This window comes from Notechis scutatus, chromosome 3 (assembly GCF_049901735.1).
Source record: "Notechis scutatus isolate UNSWTSFEM ecotype Mainland chromosome 3, rNotScu1.2, whole genome shotgun sequence".
Taxonomy (NCBI): domain Eukaryota; kingdom Metazoa; phylum Chordata; class Lepidosauria; order Squamata; family Elapidae; genus Notechis; species Notechis scutatus.
The window spans coordinates 58,416,686-58,431,007 of record NC_142011.1 but is presented as its reverse complement, the minus strand read 5'-3'; the positions used below and the strand labels follow the sequence as shown (position 1 = coordinate 58,431,007).

At 35.9% G+C, this 14,322-nt stretch overlaps 1 protein-coding gene across 3 annotated transcripts in view; it reads left to right on the top strand.

The window, feature by feature from the left end:
- The window catches only part of EIF2B3 (eukaryotic translation initiation factor 2B subunit gamma), a 91,220-nt gene that overhangs the window by 39,186 nt on the left and 37,712 nt on the right, over window positions 1–14,322 (top strand). For all 3 annotated transcript variants that reach the window (XM_087960180.1, XM_026665772.2, XM_026665773.2), the window contains exon 6: window positions 2,980–3,069. In XM_087960180.1, the coding sequence (XP_087816306.1) occupies window positions 2,980–3,069 (90 nt within the window). The remainder of the gene's footprint in view (window positions 1–2,979; window positions 3,070–14,322) is intronic.

The following is a 14,322-nucleotide window of genomic DNA, read 5'->3' as shown; positions in this document are numbered from 1 at the left end:
CATCTTTAAGTAGTTGAGCAAGCAGTTAACATTTATGACTCCATTTTAATAAATGTGTTGGAGGTCTTTTTAACACACAAAAAATGTGCAGGATAATTAAATCAATATTAACATGTAAGAACTTGCAGTTTCTGGAATTGCTCTCTTAAAACTCAGATATAAACAAAAACCCAGTTATTTTTTGTGATGTACAAGCCCAGATGAAGGGGTGTTTACTGCTTTGTGCTTATCATGGAATGCATATGGGGCTTTTGTTGTTGAACGTGAACTGCAGTTGCCCTGGATTTGGATACAAACAAATGAGAATTTCAGAATGTAGCATGTCTTTTCCAATTAAGAAAGATAGAGAAAGAGTTGAATTTTCTAAGGGCTTTTTCAAAGGCAGTGGCTGCTATACGTGACTAAACAAATAGGTGTTATACAGACACTGATTTATAAATCTTTAGAGCAGATAATAAATAAATTAAAATTCAAAAAAATTTACTTGCTTCATGAACTTCGCATTTGTTATGGAAGGAACATACAGAACATACAAATATCATTGAAGGTAATGGAGGAGGCTTGATTTGTGGAACATTCTTCAACACTCTTACAAAATAGTAAGTGTTGTTATGCTCAACAATACCTCTAGATAATTATCATGCCTATTAGGATGAAAATCCCCTTAAAATTTAAAGGGCTTGCTTCTGATGATATATCCATATACTTGTGCATATTGGATCTTTCATCTTTGATCAGGGATGTAAATGACAGAATTACAGTAGGATCAAATCTGCAATAGCTATTTAAGTGTGTTGCTATTGGTATTTTGCAAAGGCAGGCAACTTTTTTTGTGGCGAGAGGTAAGGTACATGGTAGGAAATAGGTTTTTTTTTTAATCTACGGCCACTTCCAACTCTAGCTGAGAATGATACAATGTGCCCTCTTTGGGGTCTTTTGATAGCAGTCTATGAATGTCAGTACAAGTATTTTTGTGGGTTTATTATTTTTGAATATCTCTTTCTGTACATTAGAATTACTAAACTACAGAGGGTTTAATGGAAAAAATAAGATACTGTATATGTTCAAAGAAGTTAAAGAGATCATCTGGTCTGAAAATGTTTCTCCGGTTTTGAAGAGGCACTTCTCATTCCATTCTAATCTCTTTGAGTCAGTAACTCTAAAAGGTAGACTTGCTTTCTAAAGCTCCACTTGCTCTCCTACAACTAAATACCTACAAGATCTTTGGTGAATTTTCAATTTTGAATTGTTCTATTCTGAAAAACTAGCACGGATATTTCTTGCTTACGAGCTATTCATATCGTAATTAATATTATGATATTATGGTGGTGCTGAAGGCATGGTAGTTATGTCCGGTTCTCAAAGTTACAGTTATTGCAGCACCCCTGCAGTCGGGAGATCAAAATGCGAGTTCTTTGCAGCCTGCTATCATTTACATCCACAGGGGCATTTCAACTCCCCACCCACCAACCCGCTTATCTCTCCCCCATCTTTGTCCTTTTTGACTGCCCGGCCTCTTACCCCACCTCCTCTTACTGGCCCTAGCTGACCTTTGTCATCTCGTAGGGGAAAAGATGGTACAGGGCAGCCAAAAGGGCAGAAATAGGAGATAGGGTTAGGCGGTTAGGAGTATTGAAGCAGCAAGGCAGGAGAAGGGTTTGGCCCTTATCTAATGATGGAACAGTCCTTCCATAACAACCACAACCAGAACTACTGAAACTGCTATTGCTAAGTAGTGCCGCCATGTGATGTTCCACCTAACAACCACTTCATTTAAAAGTCACAATTAGTGAAATTAAGCAAGCTCTACTGTACATTCTTTATTTAGAGATATTATATGCTTAGAACCAATGTTTAGAATTCCCATAAACAAATCTTAAGTTGCATCAAAAAAATTTGCATTTCTCTTTTCCTTTCATTAGTTTTCTTAGGAGATTCAAAGTAGCTTTCTCCAACTTAGTGCTTTCCTAATATAATAACATTAGTTTGGGTAAGACTGATTAAAAGAATAGGTAGATATTGGGGTTTTTAAAAAAATCTATCATAGATAGTCTACATTTCCTGTTACTAAATAAGCTACAAGTTGAACACACTTATCTGTAGGGACAAAATACACGATATCACAATTCCTGAAGCTTTCTCTAAAATTCATACATTCAACTTTAGAAAATAACTCAGTGGAAACAACCAATAGGAACCTGTACCTTTCATGGTTAGAAATATTTGTTGTTACTGAAATAATATTCTGTAAATGTCATGTTCTGTTGTATTTTCCAAAAAGAAAGAAGTAAACAAATTAAACTGGTAACATTTATTTGAAAAAAAAAAGTATTTGTGAAAAAAAAAAAGAACACTCGGTCTTACAAACTGGAAAGAAAAGAGAAGAGGAGATGTAAAAGAAAGAAAGAAACAAAGGAAGAGAAAGAGAAAAAGAAAAAAAGATGCGTTTTTTTTTCCTTTTGTGTATGTAATGTCGATATGTTTTTAATTGTAAATTTAATAAAATTTATTTAAAAAAAAAAAAGAAAAAAAAAGTATTTGTATGGAAGCAGAAGAAAATCTTACAAAGGAAACATTGCAAATAGCTTGTAGAAATAATATCAGGCAATATTGGTATTTCTAGTTTAAATTGTTGCTGTAGTTCATATCAGTCTTTCCCTTTGATACCAAACCTAAATCAGAAGTCTCTGCAGAAGAATTTGTGGCATAGATTTAATGTAACATCAGTTTTCATGGATTAGAGCCTGATGTACTTACAGAATGGGATCAGTGACACACTGGATAAGCAGGTGTGTGTTTGGATGACAAATTAAAGTCATGGGAGCCATCACAATTCACCTCTCCACTAATCCCATAGCAAAGGTTTGGGAACACAGATGGCCCTTGTAAAATTTTACCATCAAGAAATGTTAAAGTGGAGCTCTTAAAGTAACTCTGGAATGCAGAGCTAAGTGACTTCATTCTGTTATTTCCCTCCAGGCATTCACGAATTCACATTAGGACAGGTTTGATGGATGCTCATCTGTACTGTTTGAAGAAGTGTGTCATCGACTTCCTTGTGGAGAACAGGTAAGGAAAAGGATCTAGAACCCAAATGCGCTTCAAAAATGTTTGAATGTCACACTGGAAAAATCCTTGGCCTTGTTAATATACAGGATTACAATATACAGCTAGTATTTTTCTTGCTTTAAATATAATAACACCCTCTTCTGTTTGTGATAATATGGATGCAATTCCTTGATATCTCCTGAGCATTCCTTTTATGCTCATGGGATATAAAGGGATGCACCATGCATTTTAATGATGTACAGTGCATTGCAGGAGTTCTACCTCATTTTCTGCTTATGGGCTCTCACTTGTATAAAAGAAGTGAAAGAGAAGCAGGAAATACTGAGAAGACCCCTTCAGCTTCCTACTTCCTCTTAAGATCATGTTTCAGTTTTGAACACATGCATATGGTTATTCCAATCCTGTTTTCAGGATTTAAAAACAAAAACTTTGAGTTTTTCCAGGGCCTGCTCCTTTGCCTTTCTAGCACTGAAATCAGATGAACAATGAGCAAGGGTGCCTGAGAAAATTTAAGAAATTTTCATTTCACACGCTATTCTTTAAGATGCTCCTCACCATCATTATTGCTACCATTCATTTATGCTCATGAGTCATCTTAATATTATATATATATATATAGCAGAACATACAAATGAAGCATCATCTTTAATATTATATAGATAGATAGATAGATAGATAGATAGATAGATAGATAGATAGATATAATAGATGATAGATAGATAGATAGATAGAAGATAGATAGATAGATAGATAGATAGATAGATAGATAGATAGATAGATAGATAGATAGAGGAAGATTCTGCCAACCAGTTGCATTGAAAAAGCAAGAGCTTATGAAAAATGCAAGGCAGGGGTCTCTTTCTCGGCTCTGATTTGCCACATAGCTTCTTAAGGATAACCCAACTGTATCTTACTGCATTTCACTCATTTTGAGCTGGAAGAAGAGAAGGGGGAAATACAAAGTTTATCTCACTGCTTGTTGCATAACAGATCACTCAGTTTTTTCCTGTTCCTTAGATGCTACGGATCATTTCTATTTGTCCTACAGAGGTTGGGACATGTGTAAGTGACCACACTTTTTTGTTAGCCATCAAGGCCACCCAAACTTTGTTGGTTCTTAGTGGGAAATCAGTTTAAAGAGGAAGGCGACAGTGACAGATTCCATTTAACTGAGAGTTATCTGCAGGATGTCTGCTCTCTGGAATATATCAAGTGAGGGGCAAGTTTATTCAACATGAATGCTAGACAATTAACTCTAATTGACAAGACCTAAACAAGTTGTTTGGACACTGGAAATTAAATCCAACCCATTACTTCCCCTGACTCCTTTTTGTATATGATGGTAACTTTCCACCCAGTAGCATTAGACAATGGAGGATTACCACACTGAACTAATAAACTTGTTGACTTCATACCGAAACTTAATACGTGCCTGCTTTGTCTTCATTTGTATCTATTAAAGCATTTTTGTTCAGTGGTAATATGAGTATTTCTATTCCTTTTGTATGGGTCTTCTTTTTGTACATTATTTTGTCTATTTGTGAATCCAATCCTTCTTGGGATAAATCATGTTGGCTATTTTTGATACATCCTGTGTATCTTGTGGTGTTCCTAATATGAAATTGAGACCACCTACTGAGAGGAAGAAAGACATCCTTTTATGGAAGAAGAGAGAGATTCTGGCTATAATGGTTTAGCCGTAATGAAGAGCGATGTACTCACCTCAAACTAGAAGTAACTTAAAGCTGAACCCCAGGCATAACTTTCAGTCCCACCTGCTGCAGATGCTGCTGGGGCTGAAACAGCTGTGTTCCATAACATTTTTGCTCCCTTGAAATACTGCAGAAGCCACAGGTGATGACAATTAAAGAAAAAAAATGAGATGCTAAGGATGGAGTTTAAATGTTACAACCAGGTGTTATAAATCAAGATGACAATTTTACCTGTGCATTAGTAAAAGTAAGGAGGTGAAGGATGACCAATGTACAAAAAAAGTTTCCTACAAGTAAATAGATTTCTGTAGTAAGGTCCTATTTTTATTCCCTATTCCCCTAAAATTCTTGACAGATTATAGCATGGACAGATCAGCAGAAACAGATCAGGTGATGATAAAATTTTATAAAATAAAATTTTTAAAATAGTCCTGGAATGTTTCTTGCAAGGCCCCTAAGGGGCGTGCATAAGCGCACCATCGTGCCTACCGTCCCTGTCCTATTGTTTCTCTTATTCTTTTATTTTTCTTATATGTACCCATTTCATGTATTCACAACTATGTATACACTTATACTTATTATCTTGTAAACAATTGGCAAATCAAATAAATAAAATAAATAAAATCATTCTAAAAACAACTCTTACATATATGCATTTCATCATCCATTTAGTTTAAAAGCTATTTATTTTATATTTTGATGTATTAGATTAGATAGCATGTTATAGTATTGCTGATTTATTTTATCTGTTTTGTAATAAATCCATGGTAAAGTTGTTACAACTACTACTGGCTGGCCATTGGCTGCATGCCAACCATAGCTATAGGAAAGGTAGATCTGTACAGGATGTAAGGCAAAGATTTAATTTGCTACATTCTTTGCTATCAATATGAGACAGGCAGTTAGGTTTCTGCAGTTTGAAAAGAAGTTACTAGTTCCTGAGATACAAATCAGAAGAAAAGACACTGCTTTCCTCTTAGTTCTCTTGTAATGGCATGGTCAGTTGGGCTTCTCTTTATTGAAATATGCCAGCTCATTAATATTGAAGATCACCAGAACCTTCAACTGATCCAGAATGTGACAGCGTGGGTAGTAATGAGCATGCCTTGGTGTGCCCTCTGCTCTACAAGCTGCACTGGTTGTGAGTTTGCTTCTAGGTGTGATTCAGGATGCTAGTCATTACCTACAAAGTCCTAAATGGCACAGGGCCCAGTTACATGAGGGACCATCTGTTTCCCCTAGTATTGTCCTGGCCACTTCAATCCAGCAGGATTAGTTTGCTCCAAATTCCTTCAGTTAAAGATTGCCATCTGTTTAGAATCTGGAAAGGCACCTTATATCTTGTCATAGCATTCACTCTCTCAGATAAGGTTCCCCAAGAACCACTATTTGTGACCTTCAACGTCTGCTTCCAACATGCAAAATCAATTGGAAAGCCAGCAGAAGGTTGCAAATGGTGATCATGTGAGCATGGTGTTCTGTGACTATGTAGGATTTGCCTAACAACAGCTACTGATAGTGGCAAAACTGCTTTCAAAAGACTGCGTGGCCCAGTGACATTACATCTTACAATCCCAATTGTTATTGATACGACCTGTAGCTCCCTTCTACTGATATATTTACCTATACCGCCCCCCCTTCTGAACTGAATTGAAGAAGCCTCTTGTATGAGCAGTGAAACATTTTCAAGGGAAAAAAAAAACAAGAAAGTTTTTGCCTTTTGGAAAAAGCACCGTTAGATTGATTCAGAATCTTTCCAGTTGGAGAAAGTGGATTATTTCAAACAGAAGCCTTCGGGGCTAAAGAAACTTTCTTTATAGTCTGTCCAACTTATCAAATGGGACAGCAATAGACAAATTTAAAGATTTTTAATTCTAACATTTTTTACTTTTCATAGTTCTACCTAAATCCTGATGATGCTACTTAGTTTGGTAATGAAATGTCTGCAAGAAAACAGTCAAGCTCAGAGGATACCATGAAACTCCAAGTTCAACTCTGAGCTACAAATATCCCCTTTTGTAGGTACCTAAATGTAAATCTAAATATGAAAACTACATTTTCAGTTTTCATCTGTTATTATATTTATGCCTCTCCCTTTTCCCAATAAATTCAAATCAATGTCCACTTCTTTCCTTTTCTGGTTTTACCATCACAACACAAAGAAGTCAGATGAAGATGGTGAATTTGAAGGCTATAGATTTGAATTTATATCTTTCCCATCTCTAGAACATGGAAACAAGGACAAAATAGAACTTTGAGCTACAAGAAATGATGTGAGGATGATTAAGAACAACTCTTGTGAATACATTCTAAAGAGTAATAAGTTAAATAATTAGTTTTGTCATATTTTGTTATTTTGAACCCATAAATGCCAAATTTAATAGCCCTACATGGAGCAGTTTCCTGAGCAAAGTTAATCTGCTTTTCAGAAAAAGCTTTTAATGTTCAAGTGGAAACTCTTGGCTTGGTTGTATTCAGAGAAGCAGAGTATCAAATAAGTTTTGGGAAAGAAGAAAAAAGCCTTTATGGGTGGTTGAAAACATTGGCTATTGATAAGCCACTTCCCCTGCAGTTCCTTTCCTCCTCTTTTCAGCCAGTCTTCCAAGATCTCTATGGTGACCTTTTCTGGAAAGCTGTTCCAGAAAAGATTATTTTTCTCCCATCTGAGCTGCAGACCAAAAGGAATGCTGTGAAGAAAAAACTTCAAAGTTCTGTACCTTCCATGAATAGCCAGAGGGTAGAAGCTGTGTTTTGGTTGATGAGAGTAAATTTTGTCCACGGGCTTCTGCTTGATTTGTTTTGTGGTATGTTGTACACAGAGGCCCCTGCAGGTTTACATTAAGATATTGCCCAGACTAAACCACTCTGTAGTTTTGCTTTCTCCCTTTCAATGCCTTTTTATCATTCACACTGTCACCTGTGTTTCCTGGCAAGGCCTATGGACTGTGAGGGAGGTCTGGCAAAGTCAGACTTCTTCTGGCTTAATACATGCTCTCTCCCTCCCTCTCTCTTTCTTCTTGCCTGCCGGAAAAAAATGCCTGTAAAAGGGAGCTTGCTGTGTGGATGCTGAAGAGAGATACCAAAGAGAGAGCACGTCAGTTCTGTGATTGATTTCTTCCTGATAATGTTCGGGTTGTATAGTGAGTATTTTCCATGTGAAAAGAGAAATGGAACAGATTACAATTTAGGAATTAAAATGCAGACAAATAGATGAAATGGCCAAACAAAATGAAAAAATATAAAAGATGCAGCTAAAGGGAGACCATTCCTGCAGATTTACTGAAAATTTAAATGGTGTCACAGGAAAAGATTTAGGGATGATTAGCATTTACTTCAAGTATCCCTCAAATTATAACCATGGTGGGTGCTGAACGAAGTGAATAACAAGGGGTTCTCAAACTTTTGACTGTTACAATGCTCTTGTAGTCATGTGAACAAAATTTGAATGCTTGGCAACCAGCTTGCACTCATAACCAATTGCAACATCCCTTGGTCATATGATTACCATTTGCAACCTTCCTTGCTGTCTTCCCACAAGCAAGGATCATGGGGAAGGTTTTGTAATTGGCTTTCTTCACTTGTGTGCACCACACCCTCCTTTGCTTGCATGCATCCCAGCTGTCTTTTCTTGGCTCTCCTGGCCTCCCCGCATTCACACAAATCCTCCACCTTCTTTCACTGGCCTCCCTGTCCTTGCACTCCTTTGCATCCTCTTGTCTGAACTTGCACCCATACTACCATCACCATCTCAAATTTGTGTGCGACCTGCACTGGACCTCCCAGAGCTTCCCCTACCCTGCTGCAGCACCTTCATAGTTTTACCTGGGGCAGCCTCTGCTTTCCACATAGTGATCCACACATTTGGAGTTACAACACCAGCCAGGACTGCCTGGATTGTTATCTTGAAGATAAACTGGTAATTCATTTTCAGAATGTTTATTTATGCACAATAATAATGCATTGGCTGTACAAATAGTCCTCGATTTACAATTGCAACTGGGAACAGAATTCCTGTAAGCTTACCTTATTGCAATTCTCATCTCAATGGCAGTATGACTAATACAATAATTATTGAGTATAAATAAACTTTTTGAAAATGAATTGCCAATTCATCTTCAATTCTATAGTTTATCCTGCCCTTGGGATTATATTACTGTACTCACTTTTACTAAGGGATGGTGCAGATTAAAAAGGTTACATAATAATTACAAAATTCTACTCAATAAAATTAATGTATAATTTATCAATAATACCAACAATTAAAATTACAATGCAACTATAATATATAGTTTATAGTTTATTTATTAATTATAGCTTATTTATTTATTAAAAGAGTGTCCTATGATATTGCAGAGCACACATATATCCAGAAATCATATAAAATAAACACCCTGAAAATTACCAGTCTTAATGGGAATAGGGCAAAATAACCAGGACCCAATAATAATAATAAAATGTCCCTAAAACCTTTTTAAAACCCTAAAACCTTTTTAAAAGCCAACTAACTTTGAAGAGCAAAGGGTAGGATGAAACTGGTTCTAGAGCAGTATTTTTCAAACTTGGCAACTTTTTAAAGCAATGTGTGGATTGCTGGCTGGGGAATTCTGAGAGTTGAAGTCCACACATCTTAAAAGTTGCCAAGTTTGAAAAACACTATTCTAGAGTCATGGTGCCAAATAAAAAATAAATAAAAAATCGCAGCCCTAAAGGGGAAACAGTAAGGTGACTGTACCAGAGGTATATAAGCAAAAAGCATGCTTTTAATGGAGGGCAAATAATAAATGTTAAAAGTGCTATCTCTGTACTTGTGTTAATCCAACTTAGTATACATTTAATGATAGTGATTTTGATTTTAATAGTAGTGATTTCCCTTTTTTTTAAAGTTGATATATGCTGTCTTGATTTTTTATAAAAACTGAAAAGTCAGCTATATGTTTTGTAATAAATTGGAATACAAATCCACAAACGGCCAGTGTGTTCAAAAATTTTTACACTCTATGAAAAAAAAATTCTTCCAGAATCATGTAATAAAACTATCTTACAGGAGATTCAAGACAAACAAAATATTTTTTCATTGCATTGCAGAGTTAGTTGTGAAGTAGCTATTATAAAAACCTAGATGCATTTAAAAGAAAACGAGATTAGTTCTCAGTGGCTACTAGGCATGATGACTAGACTGTGTAGTATACCTAGGACAGTTACATTATGCTTTTTAATATTAGTCGTAGCTCCGAGGATAGTATCTATCCTGTGGGTTTCTATGGAGAAGCTGGGGAATCGCTAATAAAAACGGACTAGAACTAGATGTAAGTGCATTGGGACTGCTCTTCCATAGTTATATGTTCACCTGTTTTTCATTCTCTTTGTGGCCACATCCAATCCTAGCCCCACACTGTGGGAATTTGCAGCGGCAACAAATCCTTTGGATATTTTTGCTACATGAATTTGCTTTGCATGTTTCTAATGCTACTTGTGTCCAATCTGCAGCTGGCAGAGCAATTTACATCTACAGCTGTTGTTTGGAGTTCTTTGAAAATTCCAGCTTGTTATGACATAAAAGGAGCCCATTTGGAAGGGTTTTTCCACAACCTGAAATACCCTGATTAGTCTTCCTGCTGTGTCCTCCACTTCTGTTCCTTTCTTCCTATACAGTTAACTGTTGGTGGCCAAAGCCACCTGTGATTAGTGTTAATGTGCAATACACACTATAAATATAACTGTTGCTTTTTGTTTTGTATTTGGTATACAATTGTCGTGCTCTGTAAGGAATTTGAGGTACAGATTGGTGAGATCGCTGTTTACAATTAGCCATAGTCACAGTAAAACACTCCTATTGTTAGCATCACAGTAAAACACTCCTATTGTTAGCATCACTTTTTGCAATACTAGCAAGTCAAGTGTTTGTTTTTCCTCATGCCAGTATACACAACACACACACACAGAAAGTTTTAGTTTGCTTCAGAGAGAAATAATTTATAAATGTAATATTCCCCCCTTTTTATTGCTCTTATACATAAAGACATTAGCCAAATAAAATTAAAAATCACAAACAGAAGTGGACCATAAAGGAATAAGCAAACTATAATTATGAAATACATAGAAAACAAACAAAAAGAAATTATCAAACAGTGAGGTAAATCTTGGTCACATAAAAATAATGTTGAATGAACCTTTTCACTGTGTTGATAGGAAACCAATTCACATGTGGAGGATGAACATATGTCTTTAATCTAGGATTTTAAAGCAGGTGTACTAAAGTCTTTCCATCGAAGTAAAACAGCCTGTCTAGCCACAGACCACACACTGTAAATCTAGAATTCTTCATACTTCACTTCCAAATGTTTCATATATAATTTAGCAGCACAGTCACATCTGTAAATTTTTTTCTTATTCCAACACCATATTAAAAATCTTACAAATATTAAACCAAATGAGTACAACTGTAGAATATGCCCAAAATATGAGTCTTCTGTAAAATTATGCTTGCAGCATAGAGTTGAGATATAGTCTTGCTAATATCCTTTTTAGTGTCCTGAAAATGTGAAAAATAACTTTTTGTTCTATTCATCACATTTTTAGAACAAAAACTACAAATTCAATATCATTTAGAACTCTTGCCTATTGAATTGCTAAAAGAAGATATTCTAGCTCCTTGTTTCCCATATCTAACTTAGTAATACATCTGCATTATTTTATGTTATTCTTTTTTAAAGCACCAATAACTTACTAGGTGTCTACAAATCCATTAAAATATATAGTTTAAAAGGAGATAGTTCTTATTTAGTAACTGTATTGTTTAGCAAATGCACAGTGATGAAAATTCTCTGATCGGTCCTCACATTTACATCTTTGTGTTCTGTAAAGCAAGGGAAAGCTAAAGATCAGCACAGCTGCAGTTTCACCTATTGACAGCTTCGTTTAATAACTGAGATTGGTTCAGTTACAATCACTAACAAGGAGTAAAACAGCAGAATAAAGTAAAACCAATGCAGTCAGACTAATATGCAGTTACAATTACAATAAAATAACAGCAAACTGTTCTAAAGTGATTTCTGATTGTCATGGGAAAATAAGTAGTGGTACCAAAAAATCATAGTATATAGATGGTCTCAACTTACGACCACTCATTCAATAGCACTGAACGAAGGAACTTACAAATGATCTCTTATGGAACAGTGGCATAACATGAATGTATCTGTAAGTCCTAGTTTGCGGATGAGCTGCCTTTTTTTCAACAAACTTCATTGCTTTGTTTTTAAAAGCAAGCCTAGATATAGGGCATTTCTGATCTAAACATAATAGTTAATGCGAGGGTTATTCTGTCTTGCTGTCAGCTGATAAAAGGTTAAGACACTGAGGCCACTTAGCTCTCCAGCTTCAATGAAGATCTCAGAGGAACCCAAGACTACTCATCTGGTACTTAAAAAAAATAATGTAGCCCCCTTCCGAAAAGGCTACAGATTCCCGGAGTGACTACAAAATGCAAAGAGAAATCTTTCAGAGAAGGAAACAATTGACACTGGAAATTGTTTTTGCAGCAAGTGAGAATAAACCATGAATAGAATGGAAATTATATGGGAAGTAGTCAGCTATTTTTGTCCAGACTTTCTCCTGGTTTCTGTCACCTCAGCTGCACTTTCAGGTGTCAGAAGGGCATGATTTCAGATGTGATCAGTCTGACACTATTATTTTTTTAGTGAAGCAGAGGCTAAGTTTTATGAATTGTAAAATTTCATTTTTCCATGTTTAATTTATTGAAACCTGAGCTCTTTGGTGTTTATATAATACTTCTGTTTTGACAAAGATATGCAATGCACATGATAGCCAGAATATCCCTGCATAATTTGCAAAACATCTATTTTGCAGAAGGTTTGGAGCTAAAATATGATCAAGCCAGGAGGAATGCTTCTATTGAGTGCCATTTTAGGTGCAATTTGGTTTAGTTTGAAGGAAAGCAACCAATTTCTGTGCATGCAGAAGGATTAGTACATGGATGAGAACCTGTCAGAAAATCCCAGGTTAGTTTAAGTTGAAAAAAACTTTCCTGGAAAAAGCCACTCTTGTACTGTTGCCAGGAAATTCAGTAGAGGTGTCTATGCGGTCCCCAGAAGTCATGTTCAGCTCAAAGATGCCTGTACCTTTAAATTTTGAATATATTAGGCTAATTTCAATAAATTAATTATATGATGGAGCTCTGCAGCATTATGCATTTGATTTTCAAGAAGTGATTTGGAATGCAGATGTTATGTGCTATCTATCTGCACCACTTAAAGCAATTGCATTTTTTTCCTGGAATCATATTGTGAACATAGCTGTTTTAGGATATTGCAAACAAGTGTTATATTTGTGATTTTGCAAGCTCCAAAGTTCCTTTTGCACATTTTTAATTGCATGAGAAGAGATTTAACCTCTGATCACCAATCCTTGACAATAGAAAAATTAAGTGAGGGAAATAATAGGACTTTGTCAGTGACCAGTCACTTCAATACTATTAATGTTCAGTCATTCATTCATTCATTCATGTTGATTCCCCACTATGGGTATGTTAGATGTATGGACTTGCTACCCAAACAAAAGGTCAGCTTCTAATTGACAAGATTATTTTGGAAAACTGCAAGAGAGGGAAGACCAACTTGAATGTAGGTGGATTGAGTACAAGAAGGCATCTGACTCTCTGTCACATTGTTGGATAATTAAGTGCCTAGAAATAACAACAATTAGTAGAAACATAAGCTTTATGCAAAGGTCAGTGGAAGACACAATTACTAATAACTGGTGATAGACTTAGATTAATATCAAGAGAGGAATCTTTCAGGGAGATTTACTATCAGGCTTACTCTTTGTCATTGCACTAATTCCTCTGTCAACAATATTGAACTAGTCAGGGCATGGCTGTCAAACATCAAAAACATCTACCAAGCCATCCTACCTCCTTTACATGGATAATCTGAAGCTGTATGAAAAACCATCTGAATCACTACTCAGCACTTTGTATATACAGCCAAAATATTGTAATGGTATTTGGATTGGACAGATGAGCCATTGTCATCATCAACAGTGGAAAAATAATAAAAACTGAAGGAATCAAGATGTCCTATGGAAATTATGTCAAGACTCTGGATGAAGATGATTACTACTTATACCTAGGCTTCCTTCAAACTGATAATATCAAGCACGCTAAAATCAAGAAGTGTCACCTGACGTTTTGGGACTTTTTCCCCCTTCACTAAACCGGGCATGGGCGTGGCCAGCGCATGACACATCCAGCCCGTGGGCCAGGTGTTTGGTGGCCCTGAACTAGAGGCTTTAACTCTTTTTCAGTTCTCTTCCATTTCCCTGAAGATACAAGCAAGGAGAAAATATAGTAAGGGAATTTTTTCCTGCTTTTGCACTGAGATTTTAATGTTGGCTGGAATATAAATATCATTTCCCCTAGTGCCCTTGTTCTTGGCATTATTTTGCTTTTATTCTTTAAAGTGAGTTGACTTTTCTTTATATCAGTGGGGATGAGGGGAAAGAAATGATAGTTGATTGTTCTAGT